This window comes from Chaetodon auriga, chromosome 8 (assembly GCF_051107435.1).
Source record: "Chaetodon auriga isolate fChaAug3 chromosome 8, fChaAug3.hap1, whole genome shotgun sequence".
In the NCBI taxonomy this organism is placed as follows: Eukaryota; Metazoa; Chordata; class Actinopteri; order Chaetodontiformes; family Chaetodontidae; genus Chaetodon; species Chaetodon auriga.
The window spans coordinates 22,116,534-22,132,821 of NC_135081.1; the positions used below are offsets into that span (position 1 = coordinate 22,116,534).

At 40.0% G+C, this 16,288-nt stretch overlaps 2 protein-coding genes across 3 annotated transcripts; one reads left to right on the top strand and one right to left on the bottom strand.

Annotated features, from left to right (window-relative positions):
* Window positions 1-534: 534 nt before the first annotated feature.
* Window positions 535-4,290, top strand: LOC143324760 (apoptosis-associated speck-like protein containing a CARD). Of its 2 annotated transcripts, none has more exons than XM_076737476.1 (4): window positions 535-877; window positions 2,687-2,731; window positions 3,067-3,114; window positions 3,633-4,290. In XM_076737476.1, the coding sequence occupies exons 1-4, from the start codon at window positions 625-627 to the stop codon at window positions 3,887-3,889; spliced, it is 603 nt and encodes a 200-aa protein (XP_076593591.1). In that variant the 5' UTR covers window positions 535-624; the 3' UTR covers window positions 3,890-4,290. The 2 variants fall into 2 exon arrangements, with proteins under 2 accessions (XP_076593591.1, XP_076593590.1); XM_076737475.1 differs by having other exon boundaries at window positions 549-877; window positions 3,067-3,126.
* A 3,286-nt stretch (window positions 4,291-7,576) lies between these two features.
* Window positions 7,577-16,285, bottom strand: LOC143324369 (NACHT, LRR and PYD domains-containing protein 1 homolog). Its single transcript, XM_076736758.1, has 11 exons — window positions 16,152-16,285; window positions 15,124-15,161; window positions 13,477-13,762; window positions 11,822-11,865; window positions 11,631-11,704; window positions 11,151-11,365; window positions 10,771-11,021; window positions 10,537-10,665; window positions 8,829-8,964; window positions 8,690-8,719; window positions 7,577-7,845 (listed from the first exon to the last, which is right to left on the bottom strand). The coding sequence occupies exons 1-11, from the start codon at window positions 16,213-16,215 to the stop codon at window positions 7,577-7,579; spliced, it is 1,536 nt and encodes a 511-aa protein (XP_076592873.1). The 5' UTR covers window positions 16,216-16,285.
* Window positions 16,286-16,288: the final 3 nt, after the last annotated feature.

The window sequence follows — 16,288 nt, forward strand, 5'->3', positions numbered from 1 at the left end:
ACGGGGCACATGGTTTATCCCCAGATTTCCAAATGTTTTTTTTTTCACATATGTTTTTCACTTAATGTAGAGAATAAAGTCTCCAGTTCTCAATATCCAAATGTTTTCTTTTTCACATTTTCTTCAACAACTCCCATTTAGAGGTCAGAGTTTGTAAAATGTTTTCCCGTGTGAAACTCAGATATGGTAAAAAGTGAGATCTGCAGACATTTACGGTATGCATTTATTCTGTTAATGCATTTGAATTTAACAGAGATTTTTGGCTGTTGGCTCAGTAGAGTAGGCCAACACCATTTGAAATGTGCACCAGGATGCAGTGGTTAAAAAAATAACAAAAACAAGAAACGTTTATCTAACTCATCAAACTATCAAGCATGCTGAGCATCACTAACAAAAAAAAAAAAAAGTTTTTCCACTCTTCAGATGTAAAATTGACTTTGTTTTCATTACAGCACAAGAATAACGCACCTCCTCTGAGTTTTCTCGCGTTGTTGGCTGAGGGTGCGGCTCTTAATAGCGATATTTTCCAGCCGCATTGAATGCCTCTTTGACGTGAATAGGGAAATACAACCGCCTGCAATCCAAACTAGCATTTTGATGTTTCAGCAGCTGGCAGGCTGAGAAATGCCCCCCAAAACTATCAAGAAGGCTTTAGCTGACGCACTGGAAGACCTGAGACAGCAGGACTTTGACAAGTTCTGCCACCAGCTCCTGGACCGCAGGGAAGAGCCACGGGTCAGGCGCAACAGGGTGGAGGGAAGAACCCGGTATGAAGTCGTTGACGTCCTGGTTTCAACCTTTACCGAGTCCGGCTGTCTTGCGGTGGTTGTGGAGTTACTGAAGGAGATTGACTGCAACGAGGATGCAGATAGACTCGGTAAATATCTCACGGCGACGGGGTTTGATGCAGAACGGGAACAGGGATCGTGCAGTCCTGCATTCAGCTGCAGGAGCCTTAAAGGCTGCTTTCAGGCGAGGAGGCTACAGTTGACAAAGATTTCCTTTAAATTTTATTCAGATATTAGTCTAATGAAGTTAAATTAAAGTGAGAAACATATGAACCAGCCCGCTTCTTCTTTACTTTCACTTTCGAGCACACTTAAGTCAAAGCGACTTCCCCGATCTGCAGTCAGCCTCACCATGTCGTTTTCCTGCTCACTGAGACACTATTGCTGCATGGCAAAAGAGAAGCAAAAATCATTCCTTTTGTGATGTCAGTGAAGTTACACGTGCAAAGCCCGTGCATGTGGGCATGCAGTTATGTCTCTCCATTAATGGTCAAGTTCCAGATAAATTCAGCAAAATGGTTCACAGTTGTACAACGTGGTTAAAACATCACATCTTGATATTTTGAACTGTGATTCAACGCCTTTACAGTTAGATTCGCCAAAATTTGCACAGACCAGTTCTTAACAACGATTCCACAGTCCGTGAGCGAGCCAGCTACCTAACCTGTTAACAGACATGAGGAACTTTTTCGTGAGGGGTCAACCTCAGCTACCAGCCACAGAAAGTGGTTCGGTGAAGCAGCTAGAGAGGCTGCCAGAGAATTTCTCATTGTTTATTTTTCCTCTGTGTTTTTCATTTATACTCATATTACACACCATTAGAAAGCTAAGAGTGTCGTGAATCGATTGATGCAAACCATTGTAAGATACAGTCACAACAGGAGGCACAGTAAACGCCAACAATGGACAAACAACTGTTTTTGAAACTGATGCAACATTGAGGCCACTCACCAATTAATTAATTACATGGTGACATCTGGTGACCTCGAGACAATCCACCGCAGTAAAGATATTTAGTCCAAAACATGATAATAATCCACACAAAGATGTTTTGTCCTGTCAAATTAGCAGGCAATGTGCTCATCTTCCAATTGTGTTCTGTGTTTTAACCGTTATAACATATGGAAACGTATACAGACAGGCGCCATCTTGTCTCCAGCTACTCTGTGGAGTCATGACCAATCACGATCAGCCGTATGAAGCCTAGTGACCGGAGAAGCCAATAATAGTCTGAGCTGAACGGAAGGAGCTCCTTCTCCTCTTCCGTGTGAAGAACTAGCTAATCACGACTGAGTTTGCTGATGACTGACGCTTCAAATAGCCAGTGAAATCCTGAACACATCGACATGCTACCTCAGTGGGTTACTTTACCTCAGTGCTAATAGTAATATTACAAACTATTTTAGTAAATGGCCTCAATGTAAACGTACACAGCCAAAATATAAACTCCTTAAATATGAATATAGATGGCCAAAGTTTAGATTTCATGAATATAAATCTAGATATTGATGATGATAGATTACAGATTTGTAGGTGCTCTATTATCTCAAATAGCTTGAACAGTGCACATAGCAGCCGTAATAGGAAAAATCTCCCTTGGGGAGCATGCCCCGAACATCCCTAGCTTTAGGTTGAACCCTGAATTTTTACAACGTCTGGTGTCTGTTGTGTTTTCATCAGTGTCAAAATGGACAAAGTATGTGACTGTTGTTAAGACAGACTTGGAACTTGAACCCCACATGGCACATGTCCACACTGTGACATCACAGGGAGCTATACTGCCGCTATTCTTTACTCTGTTTAACAGTTATTCCGTATCTCAAATTGTGAGTTTATCTTTGTTTTGTTTTGTTTTGTTTTGTTTCAGAAGCTAACATTGAGTCTTCCTATTTTTGCAGTTAAAGAGACGAGTGGACTATCCTCAAAATCTGGCTCCAGTGACAGTGAGTTGTTTTCCAGCTTTTTTAATCACAATAAATTTCTGATCAGCTGTTGTTGAAAATGAATTGCATCGTTTTTGAATTTCACATTAAGCTTTATCCTTCTCCAAAGTGGAGATACCTTGGACTATACACTTGAAGCTGTCACACAGTATTTCTAGTATAACCGTATCAATGCTGTATCCATATCAGCCATCTGTTTTTTTTTTATAACGAAAGAAAGCATTTTGCTCATTTGCTGTGTGTGTGTGTGTGTGTAAAAACAACAGTATGCGTAAACACTAGTCTTAGACTGATCCATTGTTGAGCTATTTTAATTTTCCTTAAATTTGTTTCAGCTGCAGGACCCTCAGCTGGAGCACCTGGCGCAAATACCATGGCAGATGGTGGGTGCACAGGTAGTATGACGTCTCCTCTGTAAGTGCTTTGTACTCTGAGTTAGGCTTAGCTTAGCATATCATAAAGACTAGAAGCAAGGGGAAATAGCTAGCCTGGCTCTTTTCAGAACAAAAAAAATCTGCCTACCAGCACCTCTAATGTTCACTCATGAACACATTATATCTCATTTCTTTTAATCGGTACATAAAATAAACTTTGGACATGCTAACACTCGTCCTGTGCTAAGCTAAGCTTTATGCTAAGCTACGCTAACTTTCTCCCAGCTTCATTTTAACCACAACCACACATCATCTCACTCTGGGCAAGAAGGAGAATAAGTATATTTCCCAGTTTGGATGATATGTCGTAGCTGTAAAATTTAGACCTCATTATCTCAGATGTAGTTTAATTCTGAAATTATAAATCTGCTATTCGGAAATGTTTCATTTGTTTTTTCAAAGGCATCAGAATTAACACTCGATGGGTCACATCATTCATTATAATGAGAGTTTCTCTCTTTCCTCAGATGAGCATTTTGTGGATAAACATCGAGTTCAGCTGATCAAGAGGGTGAGCAACATCGCGCCCATTTTGGATGGACTCCTCGACAAAAAAATCATTGATCAAGGGAGATATGATGAAATCAGGGCTCTGCCTGTCTCTGGGGCGAAGATGAGGGAGCTCTATTGTACTTGCCTGAAAGCTTCAACAGCCTGCAAAGACATCTTCTACAAACTCCTGGAGGAAAATGAGCCATATCTCATCGCTGACCTCAAGAAATAGACGTAAATGTTGTGGTGAAATCCATTTTTAGACCAAATGTACAGTCTACCTGAACAGAGTGTTTTTATACAGTGACAGTGGAGACATATGATCATTGAGGCTTATTGAACGACTTCATTTTGATGAGATTTCCTGTAAGGTTCAAAACCAGATCCAGCAAATGTTTATCAATCATGCAAGACAAGACTGATGGATCTCACCAGAAGTCTGTTTTTAACCTAATTATTTTAGATCCATGAAAACATGCTTGATTGTTAATTAGATGGTTTAAACTTTCAGCAGACAAGGTTATTTTACCTTGTTTTATTACTTTTATTCTGCCTAAAAAGAACGAGTTTGCTCTCACAGAGTCATCCCAAACGTTTTCTACTTTGAAATATATAATAAAATCTTCTGATTGTCATGTGTGGTTCTTGTCACAGTCTGCCAGATCTTTACCTGCTGCCATTGTCTCTCTCATCTGCTCACCTGTTCAGCCACCCAATAACCTGAGCCCATACCTGAGACTCAGCACTCATCAGTGCAGAACTTAAGCTGCTCTCCACTCTCACCCAGTGACAGATTGTTCTTCGGGACATACAAGACTCTCCAGCAATTATTATTAGACAGACAGACAGACGTTACCACGTTCAGCGTCATTACCGAGCAACGTGCTACAGTTAAACTCGCCCATGAACGATTTTCCACAATTACTGAACCCAAGTGGACGGATTTCTGCTCCAAAACTTGAAGCTACAAGTTGTTTTAAAACGGTAGGAAGTCATAACGTGGTTTACTTTCAGTTTTACAGCTGCATCTCCTCTTCACAGCAGTCTGAAATGTTATCGTTAGCCAACACTAGAATGAAACTGCTAGCTAAGGTTTCCAGAGCGCTTTGACATGACCGTTAAACCAGGAATTGGACAAAGGAACAGGAGCGATCTGGTGAATTCATTGGTAGCTGAACTTTGAGGTTATGAGCACTAATTTTGTATTAAACTGAAAAAATGAAACAATAATAGGCTTTTATTGATTGATTGATTGATTGATTGATTGATTGATTGAAAGTCCAGCCCCCACAGTGCTTAAACAATTTCTGGCCCTTTCACACATGTTGTTGAAGACCCCACCCCTGTCCTGTTGTATTGGCTTCTTCCAAACCTCCAGTCTGCACCCCCACACAGCTCACATCTCTCTGCTGAGCATTAGTGCTGGAGGAGATGCAGACTACAGCTGAACAGTAAGGTGTTTTTTTAAAACAGAAGTGTAAAATTGTTTTTGTTACAGCAACAGATCAGGTGACTCATTCCAGTTTTTTTTTCTAGCAGCACAGTGTGTGAAAGTCTTGACAAAAATGAAAATATATTAACCAGTTTACAGAGTTCGAAGGGGTAAGGGAGGTGAAGGGAATCATCCTGTGCATGCATGCACGTAACAGCACCTCATGTTACATGTAAAAATGGAACAAATGCATCAGGAAAAAGACTGACAATTCACAGAACATCTGATCTGAACATTTTATTAAAACAGGATGTAAACAGGGAGATTCCAATTTTTTTGCATTAATGTAAAAGCAGGATTTTCCTCCTGCAGTTGGTTGAGCTGGAGCTAATTTTTACTTTTGTGTTGGATTGCAGCTAATGAATATCATCATGAATATCAAAATAGTTGCCCATTCATTTTCTGCCAATCAACTTATGGTTTCAGCTGTACTTTAATTTACAGCATAACAAGACTACAATTCTTTATTTGTTAAGTGACAAAAGCTGCCAAATAGATGGCGTAGATATAAAACAGAATACAAAATTACAGTTCATAGTATTCTTTGACAAATATTCTTTCATCTTAACCCATCAATAATAAAACAGTCAAATATCCATTTTCAGTAGAAACAAACAGTTAGTTGAAAAGTCTGAAGCTCTGAGATGCTTTCAAATGTGGTGGAATCGTTTTGAGCCTCAGCCCAAATCCAGCAAGTGAAACTGAGTAACTGCACGTTCAGAAATCCATCGTAAAAACAAATACAAAAATACAGTGCAGTCTGGCCTTTTCATAATGTATTTTGACACATACATACAGGCCTCAGACCTGTTCAAATGCTCTACCTCTTTCAAACATTATGCATGCATGTAAACATACACGTCCACTTAAAGGGACTACAACTGGTGCTCACCTTAGTGGATACTCCCTCTTGTGGTGTCACTGAGTAACTACATGTTCAGAAATATAGCTTTAAACCATTGCAAAATACATCTAAATATGGCCTTTTCTTGATATATGTGACCCCCCCAAGACATTTTTTGAGAGACAAGTTAAAATGTTCCATGTCATTCATACCTTATGAGTTTTATTCTACTTATTACGGATTCAGATGCACGCATGCACATGCACGTATGCACACACACACTCACACACACTCACTCACTCATTTAAACTAACATTTGAGACGGTGGATACTCCTTGTGGTGTAACTGAGTCACTACATTTTCAAAATACAGCTTAAACCATTGCAAAACACATTTAAATCTGGCCTTTTTCACAAAGTAATACATAAATACAATAATTTTCAGGTGTAACAATACAGTCTGACACACATCCCAGGTTCCACCAGTCACGTCTCTGTGACATTGCATCTGCAATGCTTTTTTGTTCTGTCGTCCTTGTTCAAATGTTGCACATCTTTCGTATAGAATGACTTTTGTTATATGCTCATGCACATGCATACACACATACTAACGCACACACACATCCAATGGACTTTCGAACCTCACTACAACTAGCATTCACTTTGGTGGATACTCCCTCTTGTAGTGTAACTGAGTAACTACACTTTCAAAAATACTGAAACATTCTCTGAAACATACCTTTCAATCTGGCCTTTTGCACAAAGAAATACATCGTCTAACAATCCTAACTTATCAGTCATTACCACGCATGCCAGTCTGACATATACATGCAGGGATTGGACATGTTAAAATGTTCCACATCTTTTATACATTAGAAGTTTATCAGTGTATTCAGTGGTCCCAGTGCATGTCCACACACTTTGTGTTTTGACCGGAGATGGTTCTGCAGTGCAAAGCATTTGTGCTTCAAGATTTTTCATGCAATTCACTTCTGCAGCTCATTGTTTACACGTCCAACTACAACACCGTTCACTACATTCTCAGCACCAAACAGCTGACAGACACAGTCAGGGTCTAGCTGGTGAAAAAACAGTGGAGGATTTAGCAGGTAAGACCAAAAACAGAGCTAAAAGAGAATGGACTTACATTCAGTAGGTGGTCAGAAAGTCAACTCCAAAAGAATCTGGAGTACATAAGTCCAGATGAGGTAGTATCAGACATATGCAACACACTGCTGGCTTCATCTGTCGGTCAAAGTGACGGCTTTTTTACAGTAGGTGGGTTATACGTTAACGTTCCTCACAGCTTCGGGGGGGGGGGGGGGCTCTGTCTTATTTTGGTTGGATGAAAATATTTTTCAAAATTACACATTCTTCCTTTTCTTCAATAAAATATTTGCGCAACCTTATTTTTTCATTTTCATGACCACAGAACATAGAGTCAAGCTTAAAAAAAATACAGAAAAGATCAGGTAGATATGGCACCAGGATGAGTATTTTGTATGAAATTGTTAACATGGAAAGATATCAGGTTCAGAGCCTATGTTTGGTCCAAAATCTGATATGGTCAATGGTCACAGTATTTATGACTCCTTCCTCTGGAGATCAGCAACAAGGTATTTCTCCTTCTCCTCCAGGATTTGGTAGAAGATGTCTTTGGCTGCATGTCCTCCAGCTTTCAGAGGACCTCTACAGAGTTTCCTCATCTTCTCCTGAGTGGTCGGGGCAGCTCTGATTGTATCATACTCTTCTTGTTGGATTACACCTTTTTCCAGGAGATTATCCAGGATTGACCCGATGTTGACCACTCTCTCGATCAATTGACACAGGTGTTTGTCCACAAAGTGTTCCCCTGAGGGCAGTGCGGACGAAGAATAATTTGATTTAACGTCTGGCATCAGTTTATTTAAAAAGAAATAAATACACAATACCACAAATGCCTGCTGATCTTAAACGCTCTGTCACTGTTAAATTCATCGGTTTGTTTTGGCTTAATCTCAAATTGTAGTTTTGGCTTTCCAAAGGCGAAATGTGAAGTCAAACTTCTCTGAGAAATAGAAACATTGTATTGATTAGAAGTATCAAGGAGTGTATGATATTGTTTTGTCACAGTCAGGTCATGAGTCTGTCCATAAAAAAGGCTTAAACATTTAATATTATTATTATATTAATATGATAATGTTTTTATTAACATGACTATTGCTGCTGCATAATAAATCCAGCGGTTTTGGCTCCTTTGACTGCTCTACCAACCAGAAAAAGTGTAATGCCAGAGCTTAGGCTTCTGAATACTTTGTGCTGTCTTCTGTCACTTTGATCCACCATTATTTCAAGGTCACCATCTTCAACTGCTTCTTAGCTGCTTCCACCATGTCTCCTCAACACTAAACCACATGCTGTCCCTTTATATGCAAACCGGGCAACTGAAGGTGTGTCTGAAGCCATTTATATTATTGTGGGGATGGTCAGAAGACTCGTGCACATGCACACAGTTTCAAGATGACTGAGATGAATGAGAAACAACTCGAGGGAACGGACATGCACGAAAAGGCCTGCATGTGCATGTTTCCTGTTTGACGTGTACACAGAACCTTTTATACATTTGGCTCCAGGTGTTTCAAACTTGTCTCTGTAACTGAAAGTCACTGTTGTAGCTCTGATATCTAAAAGTGCAATTCTGATTTGAAATATCTTACCTTGAATGCGACCAGTGCTTTGGTATTCATCTGGAAAAAAAGGCAGAGGGGAAGAAAATGTGGATCTGATGTACGGCCTTTATCCAACAATGGACAGCTGCTTGGTTAATGATGTATATTTAACACATTTAAAACTGACCTTTTCTAATTTCGCTGGTCCATACTGGCTGTCGCTCATTTTTTTGTGTGAGGCTGAGTGTGAAGTGTCTGTCAGGATTTTCAATATACACTTCAAAGAAATTTGGGTCTCTGCATTCATATCTGAGCTTTAAGTACTGTGGAAAAAAGGAAAGGGAGAGTTAGAGTGCACTGGACTTTTTTTTCTTCTTCTCACATTTTCAAGCAAAGTCAAGAAAATTGTGGCGGGAGCGAGAACACTTCCATCAAAGGCAAAAAAAAAGATGCATGTGTCACAGCAGTGAGGGAGAGTGGCAACAGGGGAAGGAGCCAAATGCAGGCAGTCAAGGCAGAGAGGTAGAGTTCAATAACTTATAGGCCAAAGTGAAGGTGATGGCAGCAAGTCCAAAAAAACTGATTCCACAGACGAACCGGAGCGAGGAGGCAGACAGGTGAAGACTCCAGGATACAAGGTAATGTGGAACAGCGGCTTCAAAGCAAAACATGAGCAAGAAAGCAGCACAGACAAACTGGCCACTGACTGGTAACGTATGCAGGGCTGATGAGTAAAGTGGGAACAGGTGAGAGTGGATGAGGAAGGTCAGGTGACATGTGAATGGCTCAAGGATGGCAGGTCAACAAACAGCTAGACAGTCCTCAGGACAAATACATCTGCTGTCCTGTGCAAAATGTTGGTAAAATGTTCGGCTCAAATGGAGGAAACATTAGAGATGTAGGTTACTGCTAGGGTCCCCAACCACCAGGCCACGGACCAGTACCAGGCCGCACAGAAAGAAAAAAAGCTGTTTTTAAATTTTTGTCTTATTTACATTTTATTTTGTTCTGGATTAAAGTAAAGGCAGAAGATCCTGAACTCGCCACAAAAGTACTGAAAAACCTGCATATATCCGACATCCTGTCTTTGTGAAGCGGGCTTTTCTGCAATGACAGCAACCAAAACGAGATCATGGAGGAGACTGGACAGGAGGAACACACTTCGGTTGTCACTGTCTCCCATCACCCCCAGGTGGGACTGTCTTGCTGGGAAACAAGCTCAGGGATCCCACTGATTCTGCATTATGGTGAGTTGTATTATATTACATATATTACAAAGTAATAACAAAAACAAAGTGTAGAAAATAAAATGTAATAATTACGTTATTATATATGTAATAATTGAATTATATATAATGTACTTTATTGTGTTTTGGTATGTGCCTGATTCCCCTGCACGTGTTATGGGCGTCCATCCGTCTGTCTGTGTCCTCACCCAGCCCCGGTCCATGGTGCAAAAAAGGTTGGGGACCGTGGGTCTAATGCATATTTTACTGCCTGTTGTGCAGATGTCACAAATTATTTGTCATTAAATCATTACATTCAAAGTTTTAGTGATTCTTTAATGATACATGGGTTAAAATGCACAGAACCATGGGTGTGAAGCAATCATTAAAAACTGTTGTTTCTCTGAGACGTGTCTTCATAGCCATTTTGAATCTCACTTTGTAAATTAACTCATGGAAAGTAGAAATATTAACAGTACTGAAACAGACAGTATTGACGATGTCAGTGTTCCTGTGTTTTTTGCAGTTCAACAACCTCCAACTGAAGTTTTGACGATATGCCGAGGTCACACACTCACAGGAAAATGAGGCTGCGGTCACATACAAGAAAAACACTGCAGCTGTGAAACTTTTGCCACTCCACAGATTTAAAAGCTGTTCAAACCATACCTCAGGAGAAAGCTTGGCGCCATCCAAGTCTGCTGTTAGGATGAAACGATCACCCATTTTCAGGGACTTCTCTGGGTGTGGCTTTCGGATCTGTTTGTATCCATAGGATGATTCCTTCTTGTCCATTGCCTGCAGAAGAAAAAAAACAAAGTTACAGTAGCCGACACTGTCAATGTATTTGTGGTGCCACTATATATCACAATTGGTATTGCTGACATTACAAGGTGCATTAACCTCTTGTAGAGCAGGATCATGTGGGATCAGATACACATGGAGTGTCAGGAATGCTGTGTCTGTTTTATATATTAGCACCTTACAGCGCCACCTCACCGGAGCGCCAGCTTTCATCAGGACTGCTCTTGGAGAAAAAACTGGTTCAGGTAACTTGACATGGGACGGTGTGACCTCAGACACTTTTTCCACAACATGTCCACAGTCATCTATATGCAAGACTGCAAACCTGTTTGATATTTTAGGGATGTCATCTACACAAAACACAAGCACACAAAATTGGAGAGGAGAAAATGATTGCATCAGGCTTTTTTTTTTTTTTTTTTTTACTTGTCATGAGAAATTGTTTGGATATTCTTCATATTGTCTTCATGTCTACTTACCTATGCAGATCCAGTGTGGCAGATATATTTCATCTAACTTCCCAGCAACCGCTGTGATGTCAATAAGAGGACCTGCAGGCATGTACTGGATGCTTTCCATCCTCTCCATAGGTTCCTCCCATGAGCAAAACTGGTACTTAAAACTGACCTTTTCCTTACAGAACCAGCGCAAGCCAGAGACGCTGCATTCAAACCTTCCTGCTTCAGACTGAAGGCTAAGTCACGGAAAAGAAAACAAGTGAGTTTGTGTAGATGCACAAAAATGCTGTATTACGGTACAGTGGAAGACGTAAATGTTGAGACTATCTGCCCTCAGTTCATTTAGTGCAAAGCGGAGTCTCGCTGTAACTGTCATATTGCACTGATTTAATCAGCAAAGGCACAGAGAAAGACTTTAGTTTTTCTTCTGTGAGAAAATCCCAAGAAAGAAAATCCCATAGTTCTAGTTTGCTGTGACAGTGTTCGGGATGTTATTTTTACCTGTAAGTTGGAACCTCATCTGCGTCTGTACTGTTCACTTCAGGTTCAAGTTTAGTCCAGTCACTGGGGTCCTGCTGCACGGGACAATCATTTTTGTAAATATGTGGAAAATGTGTCTTTTTGCAACATCAGACAAATGAATAAATAAAAGGACAAATACACTGAACCAATGAATGAATGTAATGGATTACCATCATGCTTCCACAACCCTCAAGCTCCAAGCTTCTTGAAGGCCCTTGTGAAGACACAGGATTTTTTTAAATGTTATATTGATAGATAAAATCATGTTAACTGTCCACATGTTCTGCTGGCAGAACACTATTTGCAACATCGCTGGGCTCTAATATGAGAACAATGTGTAACTGTAGGCAGTACTGTGACAAAAAGTGCAGAGTAATGGATGCTGATGTCCTGCTATGTACAGTGTGTTTACATGCGCTGAAGTAACCAGAATACTCAGAGAAACCAGGTCATGCAGGCAACTAGACAACACGTCTACATGCACTGTGGTCATCTAGTTATTGTATTATTGTAGCAGTCTCACATCAGGAAAGTGTCTGAATTTAGTGCAACACTGGAGTCGAATTCCTTGTACGTGCAAATGTATTTGGCCAATGAAGCCGATTTTGATGTCCTCTCTCATGCTGTCATGGTATTGCGCCAGGTTTCAAAAGCAAGTAAAAAATATCCCAGATTTCCTTGAAATCTGCTCACCTGCTCTGCCAGTACTTTTCCACTCTCACTCCCCATGCCGGCCACGCCCACCTGCCCACTCACCTGATCCTCACCTGACTCTCATTACTAATCAGCCCAGTATTTAAGCTGCTCTCACACACTCACTCTTTGCCCTTCGTTTGCCTGTGACTGTTTGGTTCACCAAACATTTCTAGAGACTTTGAACTTGTTGCTGCTCATCTGTTTCAAAGTCTAAGATTGAAATTGGTACAAGCCATATCTGTGTTTGGGTTGCAGTTGGGTCCTAAACCCCCGTTACAGCAGACGCCATTACAGCTAAGTGAGGGGTTTTTGTTGCCTGTTGTTTTTGTAACTTGGGAGTTTTGAAACTTTACAAGTAAAGATCTTTTTCAAGCAGTGGATTTTAGAAAGTCTTTCCAACAAAAAGTGGGAGACCTAAAACACAAAGTACAGCTGAGGCTGATGGAAATGCGGATATTAGGTCATAAACCGGCTTATTCTACATGATAAACTGTTCACCTGATGGATGCACGAGATAGAAAGTTCAGTCTTCTGAGCACTACGACTGTGTGCACCAAATGTCATGACAATATGTCCGACTTGCTGGTGGTGGTAGAGGAGAGGTCCAGGGATTATCAATGACGGATCCTCTGGAGACCACCAACGTCTTCACAAAATTCCAAAATTGGCTGTATTGATATTTCAGTCTGGATGAAAGTGGTGGACTGACATAACCATCCATAGAGGCGCTACCATGGCTATAACACTGACTGAGGTACAGTGAGTGACTAATGCTATTAGACAGCATGTCGTGTATTCTTCTGCATAATATAACACTCAAACCAACAGCAACGTCAAATGGCTGCCTGACTGTCCACATGCATTTGGATGTATTATGAAAAAACAGTAACACTGTGCCATTCTTCACAAGGCAATATTTTAATAATACTCTCCTGTATATAATGTACATAACCTCTACAGCTGATTTTATTCACCACTTTTATTCTACCTCTCCTTTTTTTTATTCTTGCTGTTGTGACAAGTGATTTTCCCTGCCATGGGATCAGTTAAGTCTGAAAGAAAAATTATACAGAGCACACAGTTCATGTGTAAGAATAGTTCTGCTTGTTGTTTTTCCCTCACAACTTACCTTTGGATCCTGAGCTGATGTCTGAAAACCTCTGCACAAGATCAGTCCTGCTGATCATCTTCAAAACCTCCTTGGTCACCTCCACGGACTCTTCGCCATAGGTCTCCACCATCAACTTTGCTATTTCACCTCTGTCTGCCATCTCCATTCGTTGTCTTGGGATTCTTGGGAGCCCTTCCTTCATTTTACTGTACTGCACGACATGCCTGAATCTCTCCAGCTCCCCAGGACTTAAATATTTCAGAGTTTCCAAAATCTTCTGCTCAAGTGCTGTCATAGTTTCTCCCTGATGGAGTCAAAGTCATCAGAGGACATTTATGTCACATGAAATTTCATTGCATCAGTGGAAGCATTCAGTCATCAGAGTATTAACTAATATTAAACACATTAGCCACAATCATACACTTAATGGAATCTGATTATAAGATAAATATAAAAACAAAGTACCGCTAGTCCTGTTCATTTCTGCAGCATCATCACGACATGGTACACTTCATTTCATTTATTTCTATCAACTGGTCATTAGTAATTCTTCTACACTGACTTATGTTCTCATGGCTTCTACAGCAGTTGTGATGTTTGTGGTTTAAAAACTTCCTCCATCTGTTTACTGTAGAAGTTTAATGTAAAAGTCAAGAAAAACATACGTCCCTGGTCATTAAGTTTCCCTGTTCTCATTCTCAGTAGTAGGGACAGCACTGATTTTATTATAAGGTTATTGGTTCATAACATTTCAGTTCAAGCACTCAGCATCAGGTTGATGAGTCCCATCTGATGAAAATTATGCCATTATTTTTGTCATGTTCTTTGTATATTTTGTCCCCCTTGTGGTCATTTGGGAGCAATTCATTATTCTCCCTTTAACCTTCTGCTAAAGTTTCATTGGTTGTTTTAGTCATGTGACACAGCCAGGTCATAGTTCAGGGATTCTAATCAGGAACTTCTTTAGTTGTTACATGTGGTCAGCTTGCAGCTCCAGCTTCTTCATCTTTTCCTTCCTCTGTTTGTGCCTCAGAAAGCATTGCTTGTAAGTTGTGTTTACATTTACAGTTGATAATAGTATACAAGTGTCATGTAATTCATTCGGTTATATTACATTTAAACGTTTAATTTATTTACATGCGAATACCGGCAACGTTAAACTAGCTATGAGTGTTTCCTATTGTAATTGATGTCTTTCCTGCTGCAAGTATGCCAGTACTGTTTCTATTAATATTTTAAGCTGGGGAACTTTATGCACATTATTAACAAGATATTTTCAAATTATGTACAGCTGTTTACATATCACTTGAATGTAGTATCTTTATGTTTTAACTTTGTAGCTGTTTAAATAATTTGCATAATTTTATGTCCGTGGACTATAATCATTGTTTAAATAGCATCCAGTAATTGGTGCTCCTTCTGTATCATTTCAGCTTTACAAAATCCTTTCATGAGGATGACGACAACAGTAAAGAGCATTCAACTTTACTCCAACCTCCGACTTTCTCTTGAAGCCTGTTAGCTATCTGTCGATTTGTGTACAGATACACACACACACACTGAGGACAGAATAATTTTGAATCATTGTTGATAGGAGACAAGACGAGAATCATTTTCATGCTGTAACAATTAAATGAAAGCTGTGTTGTGTGAAGTCACACTCACCGTCATGAGCAGTCTAAGTAGACGTTTAGAGTGTTTGTCTGAGAAGAAATAAGAATTGACTCAGAATCAAAGTCTACTTACACCTAGAGAGTCCAATCACCTTCAATAAGGCTGAGTGAGCTTTACAAGAAATAAAACCATTTCACTGCAAAATGACACCATGAACACCTTCACCATTTAAAGCAACCAAATACAAAAGCCCCATAACAAATACTGAACTCCTTAAACTTGTAGCATTCACAGGGCTTAAAGCAAGGAATCTTTCTGAGCCTGAAATGTGTTTGTAGCACTGATGCACAAGGCAGTGTTACTTCATAGATTAGACTATTTAAATCTGTTTAAACCAGACACGCCAATAGGATCAGTCACCTTCTAGTGTTAATTAATGTTCTGTGTTACACATTCAAAAGGTCACACACACACACACACACACACACACACACACACACACACACACACACACACACAGTCCAGGTTCATACAGTGAAAAGGTTTGGAGTAAAGCACACAAATTACTGAGCTGACACTTCACAGAACCACAGTGTAAACAAAGGTTTACAAAATTCCATGGCTGTATTGATATTTCATTCTGGATCAAAGTGGTGGACTGACATAACCGTCCATAGAGGAGTTACCATGGCTATAACACTGACTGAGGTACAGTGAGTGACTAACGCTATTAGATAACATGTCATGTATTCTTCTACATAACATTCAAACCAACAGCAACTTCAAATGGCTGCCTGACTGTCCACATGCATTTGGATGTATTAAGAAAAAACAGTAACACTGTGCCATTCTTCACAAGGCAATATTTTAATAATACTCTCCTGTATATAATGTACATAACCTCTACAGCTGATTTTATTTCACTACTTTTATTCTACCTCTCCTTTTTTTTATTCTTGCTGTTGTGACAAGTGATTTTCCCTGGCATGGGATCAGTTAAGTCTGAAAGAAAAATAATACAGAGCACACAGTTCATGTGTAAGAATAGTTCTGCTTGTTGTTTTTCCCTCACAACTTACCTTTGGATCCTAAGCTGATGTCTGAAAACCTCTGCACAAGATGACCCCTGCCGGTCTCTTTCATGAACTCTTCGCCATAGGTCTCCAGAGGACATCAGAGGACATTTATGTCACATGAAATTTCTTTGCATCAGTGG

Bases quoted from the DNA above. Each gene is read 5' to 3' on its own strand.
- LOC143324760 (XM_076737475.1), top strand. From the start codon at position 625: ATGCCCCCCAAAACTATCAAGAAGGCTTTAGCTGACGCACTGGAAGAC. The intron at 878-2,686 runs GTAAATATCTCA...CTATTTTTGCAG, and splicing joins CGAGGATGCAGATAGACTCG to TTAAAGAGACGAGTGGACTA. The intron at 2,732-3,066 runs GTGAGTTGTTTT...AATTTGTTTCAG, and splicing joins AAAATCTGGCTCCAGTGACA to CTGCAGGACCCTCAGCTGGA.
- LOC143324369 (XM_076736758.1), bottom strand. From the start codon at position 16,215: ATGAAAGAGACCGGCAGGGGTCATCTTGTGCAGAGGTTTTCAGACATC. The intron at 11,366-11,630 runs GTAAAAATAACA...TCCGTGACTTAG, and splicing joins GATGAGGTTCCAACTTACAG to CCTTCAGTCTGAAGCAGGAA. The intron at 7,846-8,689 runs GTAAGATATTTC...CACTGCCCTCAG, and splicing joins AAGCACTGGTCGCATTCAAG to GGGAACACTTTGTGGACAAA.